This window comes from Protobothrops mucrosquamatus, unplaced genomic scaffold, assembly GCF_001527695.2.
Source record: "Protobothrops mucrosquamatus isolate PMUCROS unplaced genomic scaffold, P.Mucros_1.0 scaffold547, whole genome shotgun sequence".
NCBI classification, from domain to species: Eukaryota; Metazoa; Chordata; class Lepidosauria; order Squamata; family Viperidae; genus Protobothrops; species Protobothrops mucrosquamatus.
The window spans coordinates 909,114-915,113 of record NW_015386851.1 but is presented as its reverse complement, the minus strand read 5'-3'; the positions used below and the strand labels follow the sequence as shown (position 1 = coordinate 915,113).

The 6,000-nt window shown below is 34.7% G+C and overlaps 1 protein-coding gene across 1 annotated transcript in view; it reads left to right on the top strand.

Annotated features, from left to right (window-relative positions):
- Positions 1–6,000, top strand: part of ITCH (itchy E3 ubiquitin protein ligase) — a 38,131-nt gene that overhangs the window by 10,704 nt on the left and 21,427 nt on the right. Inside the window, exons 3-6 of the mRNA XM_015817005.1 lie at positions 718–842; positions 1,988–2,125; positions 4,207–4,249; positions 5,044–5,207. Of these exons, the coding sequence (XP_015672491.1) occupies positions 718–842; positions 1,988–2,125; positions 4,207–4,249; positions 5,044–5,207 (470 nt within the window). The remainder of the gene's footprint in view (positions 1–717; positions 843–1,987; positions 2,126–4,206; positions 4,250–5,043; positions 5,208–6,000) is intronic.

The following is a 6,000-nucleotide window of genomic DNA, read 5'->3' as shown; positions in this document are numbered from 1 at the left end:
GATTAGTTTGTGAGCCAGTACGTTCTTGGTCAGTCAATGGCTACGCTCGCGTCAAGACTGGAAAATGGAACCAGGACGGGGCGTGACAACTTTGGCTGACTTGATCTGATTGGGCAGGAATACAGTCTCCACCCATTCTGTGGATCCTCCATCTCCGTGCTGAGAAAAGGCGTTCAGGTAAGACAACGCCCCTTCTCTCTTGGTTGCTTGTAATCCTTGCAACACAGTGTGAAGGCCCTTGATGTAAACTAAAGAATAATTAGATATTTTCTGCTATCTGTAGCTGCTTATACTTTGCCAGTCATAAAACTAATGGGATCCATCGGAATGACTTCTGGAGTAGGGTAAATAGTTGTAGGAAGGAAGAACTCAAAATTGCTCATTATATTCTTTTGAAATAACTAAAAAGATTTGTATGTTGGATAATATCTCACACTGAATATTCCCACAGTTGTTTAATATTTTCTTTCAGAAAATGCTTGATCAGCATCTGGAAATATAATCTGACTAATTTGTGTTAAAAAACATTAAAAAGAAAGTTAACATAGTAAAGTGACTAGTACTGTGATTAGAGTTCATTTTTCACCTAAAAACTCCAGCCTTCAAAATTTTAAACTATTAGTAACTTCTTTCAAAGTAGATCTCTCTGTGGTATATTGATACATAATTTAAATGAAGGAAAGAAAAGTATGTTTGATATTTCTTCTGCTTCTTTAGAATTGTCTCCCCTTTTAGCAAGCTACATTTTCGTGTATGGAGTCACCAGACATTGAAGTCAGATCTCTTACTTGGAAGTGCCATTTTAGATATTCAGGAGACACTAAAAGCAAATAATATGAAACGTAAGTATGTAGCAACAAATTTCTGAAAATTATATACAGTACATATATGGAGTCCTCTTTTTTTTAAAAAAAAATCAATTAACAGCATAGCTATGTCTGATACAGGCATGCCGATAATTTCAAAATTAAAACAGTTGAATTCAAAATAATCTGGAAATAAAAACAGTGATTTCAAGTTCAAATTGGATTATCTATACATTCTGAAAGTGTTTTTGAACTTGAACCAATTATGTTCTGAGTTCTAAATTAGATTTAAGCAGGGCCGATTCACAAAGAGCAATTGTCTGAAGAACTTGTGAGCAATCTCAAGTCCTCTCCTTGCTTGGAGAGGAACTATGATGAGCCAGTCTATCTCTTGGCTCTTCAATTGCGGTCATCAGCTTCATTTTTAGCAGAGCCATCTTCAGTTTACCATTTTTTTCCTTGGAAATATGTTTCCAATTTTATAATGTTTATATATATTTGAACCTGTTGGTCTGACATCAATCAAATTATCCAAGCTTTCTCTGTTGTATTATTTCTGCAGAATAGTGATTAATCATTTCTTAGATATTAGTGCTTTAAACAATGTCATTCTAATTCATTCTTGACACTTTGAAATGCACATTAATGTATGGCGATGTTTCCAAGGGGTGTTGAGACTTAAAATTATGCAGAAATAAATGAGTTGAAATAAGAAAAGTATTTGCAAAGAACTCTGAATTTTTTATTACTCGAATGATTTGAGTGGAAATCCTATTTTAAAATATAGTAGCAAAAACGTTTGCAGGAACCTTTGCTATTGAATTGCCATTCAGGTAAAAATCTGCTGTACCTCATCTGAAAAACATTTTGTGGTCCTCTTGATGAATGTCAAAATATCTAAGCCTTTTTCAGTTGGTGCAATAATGGAACAGTTGTAAGAGCTTATTTCATCAATGAGATTTACTTCCATAAACTATTGAAGAATGTGTGGCACAATAAGGACTAATATAAAGATAAATGTGAAAAAATAGGAAAGGATTATTGAATTACAGTTAACACTATCAGCAACCCTTTAAAATGCACATGTGGGGGATTTAAACATGTTGTTTACAACTCTAACCCATTTGCTTGTCTTCAAGCAATTAAAACATTTTAATAGACTATTTCTGTTTTTTATATAGTTGAGGAAGTGATTGTGAACATGGATCTTATTGGTGACAGAGAAACACTTGATGGAATTGGAGAGTTGTCTGTCTGTCTAGATGGTATGCAGGTGGATTCTGAGCTTCTGACTAATGGTGATGCCTCAAGCATAAGAAGTGAGTAATATTTTCTTATAGAGTATCTATGCTACATAAACAAAGCCCTCAATCTTTGTTCAGACCTCTATGAGGTATTTCCTATGGGAAAATTTGTTGAAATCATAGGTATTCTGCCTGATGCTCTCAATTTGACACCCCTGAGCTAGATGACGTCTTCCAACATGTTCATATAATTATTACATAAGATAGAGTGAGTGCTGCACCCTATACTGCAGTGGCCATGGATCGAACACTCTTCTCCCATTAATATTAATTGGAACTGCCTGTTTAGGAAGGATCAGAACCACCAGCAACATATCCAGATTAACCTTTGGTATAGAGCAGGGGTAGGCAACCTTGGCTCTTTTATGACTCGTGGACTTCTCAGGAATTCTGGGAGTTGAAGTCCACAAGTCATAAAAGAGCCAAGGTTGCCTACCCCTGGTATAGAGGAATACTGGGATTGCCTTGAATAAGGTATTTGGCAGCTGTCAGGAAAACAACTTAGCCAGAAAGATAAGAGAGAGTAAGGAAGAAACTCAAGATTACTTGCTTTTACTCTTTGGTATAAGAGGGAGAAAAAGAAAAACTTTGCTAGGCTTTCAAGATTCTGTTGTTAATCTTTATAAACAATAAAATAGAGTTCCAGTATTTCATTCAGTTTCTGTTTCCTGATGTGGCTGACCTCAGATGATTGACACTGGGATTCTAGTCTTAAGTATAGATTCTTGTATTCAGTCATCTGTATAGGGCAGGGAACCATGGTGTCGCAAAGGATCAGCAACATCCTCTCTTCCAACTTTTGATTTGTGACCACTGAAGCATGAAAAAATGGCCCAGATATTTTATATATATGTTAATACAAGCTCTTTTTTAATAGCAGAAGAGTAGTGACAGTAATTCAGTTTGTTAGTTATGCTTCTACATATTTTTCTCAAATTGCTGTATACTGCATACGTCCATCATATTTTGCTGGCATTGTAAAGCTCCATCTGCTCTGCGCTGGGTTAATAAGATTCAGTCTTCATTGTTATCAGCTTAGTGGATTTTATCTCATCAAAGTTTTCTTGTCTGAACCAATTTATTTTCCTTTGAAATTTTATTTTTCTACTTTAAGTCTTTGATAAGGTTTTTAATAATTCCATGTCCATTTTTACTTTTACTGTTAGACTGTTTTTCTTCCTGTGACCCTTTAGAACTGTTGAGCTATATGACCTATATTTTTCAATTTGCATAGACTGTAGGCACATGAACTAGGAATGAAAAGAACTTGGTTCAAGATACCAGAAGGCAACGGGTTGGGGAAAACTGCATTAGACCATATATAGCAGTTTGCCATTCACTGAATTCTTTCTCAAAAATAATTTTTGATTCTGTCTTAGAAACATCACATTATCATTTCTCATTATCAACAAATTGATATTTATTTATCTCTCAAGTTTTTATTTTTATGTACGAAGCCCAAAATAGCTAACTAAAAAATCCAGGCAAATAAAAGTTGTATTTTGATCCAAAGAGATAACATGGACAGGTGACCTCCCTGGGCAGTTGATTTCAAAAAAATTGCTTCATCAAAAAAGACACTAACATGGATCACCATTGTTCCATTTTTTTCCATTTGAGAAATAACTTTCTATACTGTGTTATTCATAGCCTTTAGTCTTCCTGCAAATGTCAGTTGTTTATTTCAGGCATCATCAATGTATATTTTAACCAAAGTCAAGCAATGGTGTCTACAAACTTCCTGCCTTTTCTGATTTTAATTTATATAAAATCACAGAACTCTCTTTCCCTCTTCTCAGCTCCCTAAAAAGCTTACCTGGTTTTGGGGGATTCTCCAGAACAACACTGAAGGGATAATGAGGGCTGAAGTGAAAGGAAATTACTGAAAATTACCAGCCTCCTCTGTTGCTGAGCTAAGAACTGTTTCCTGGATCCTGGTTCTCGGTTCTTCTATTTTGGTGGGACAACTATGGTCCCACTTTATCATATATTTAGTGTCAATATTTAGGTGCATAAAATTGCCCAGTATAATTATGTAATATTTATATCTTTTTAGTGTGATAAATGTTGTAAATTTGTATTGCTTTGTGCTTAAGGTCCTGTGCAAAATGATGGCTCCAAAGCAAGAAATGAAACAAGGTAAGGTGGTTCCAATTGTATCTTAGTATGAGTTCTAGATGATTGTTGGCCTAGCTATAATTAACTCAGCATAAATACATTTAAAATTTATATTTAAATATTTATTTAAAGTAAATAGAGTAATTCAGAAAGACTAAGCGGAGAGTAGATGATTCAATGACATGCTTAATATGGTGAATTGTATTTGTATTCTAATGTCGAAAAATCCTTTCTAGTCAGAATTATTCATGTCACTCTGGCTACATGAAGGCCAACCTATACTGACTTCCTGCCTATTCTAGGATCCTGTGCAGACAGCTCATCCAAACTTCTGCATGGTGTCGCCCCACTCATGTTTTTGATGACATGCCATTATTTCTTATAACATCCATTCTACTATCTCAGGCAAAATGAAATACATTTTCCAGACACCATTTTGTATATCTTTTCCCTTTGATATCTTTTATGTCAAGAATTGCTTTGAGGAATATAATACATGTCAAATAACTTGCCCTTATTGAAATTTCACCTTTTCATGAAGTTTTTAGAACATACCTGCACATTTTTTATCTGTTTTGCTCTCCCTCTTTTTCAAAGCAAAATAATAAAAGCGCTTACCATCTTCATTAGAGGGACCGTGGGCATTGTCAAAAGGGAACACTGGAGGTCAGCATATAACTCTGCAATAACTTCAGTGATCCTTTGCTCTGTTATAGCACAATATATAGCATTTGATTTGGAAATTTAACTTACTCTTTTTATCTAGATGCCATCTTCACGTTTCAAGGATAAATTGTATTTTCCTTTCTATTAAGGTATAGCACTGTTGACAGTTATGAGACTGTTGTTTCCAATGAAAATAAAGAGGCTAATACCAGTGACTCTCCATTAATTGCAAATGGTGGCTTCAAACCTTCTAGACCTCCCAGACCCTCTCGACCACCTCCACCCACCCCACGTAGGCCTTCAGCTCCAGTTGGTATGTGAATATCAATATGAAATAAGTTTTCAAACTCTCTTGAGTTCAGAGTTTATTTTACTTATGAATGTTGCCAGGAGTTTGATCCTGACCGGCTCAAAGTTGACTCAGCTTTCGATCCTTCTGAAGTTGGTAAAATGAGGACCCAGATTGTTGGGGACAATATGCTGACATTTGTAAATTGCTCAGAGAGTGCTGTAAAGCACTATGGAGCAGTATATAAGTCTAAGTGCTATTGCTATTGTCTGCCCACCGTACTATTTTATTGAAAGTGTAGCTTTCTGACTTCAGGAAAACATTCTCAAACTATGTAAAGAGAAGTTTACAATGGTAAGACATGGGTGATTAAAGTTTGGAAGATTTCGCCATATTTATGTAATAGATTTTTCATACTGAAATGGCTTTGTTTGTTTGTTTATTCATTCGTTTACATGAACCTTCCCAAACCTAGCTATGCAAATTTCTATATTTATATATTGTTCTCTGAAATCTAGGAATATTCTCTTTAAAGACTTTCAAATTTTTGTGATCAAGAGGACAAGAACTTTTATCCCAAATTGTTTGTCTTAATTTTCTGAAACTCACTCTATAGTTTCCCTGAAATGGAATTGGTTAAAATTTAACTGGGAGCTACTTTGTCAAAACAATTGATCCTTAATTTTTAATGTAGTGTTATAAATGAATTTTGATATCTTAAGTATTTTAAAGGGCTTTTTTATTTGACTATTCTTAATCAAAAATCTAATAATGCTACTATTATCATGTCCCATGTAGAAACCTACAGGCTTTCTCT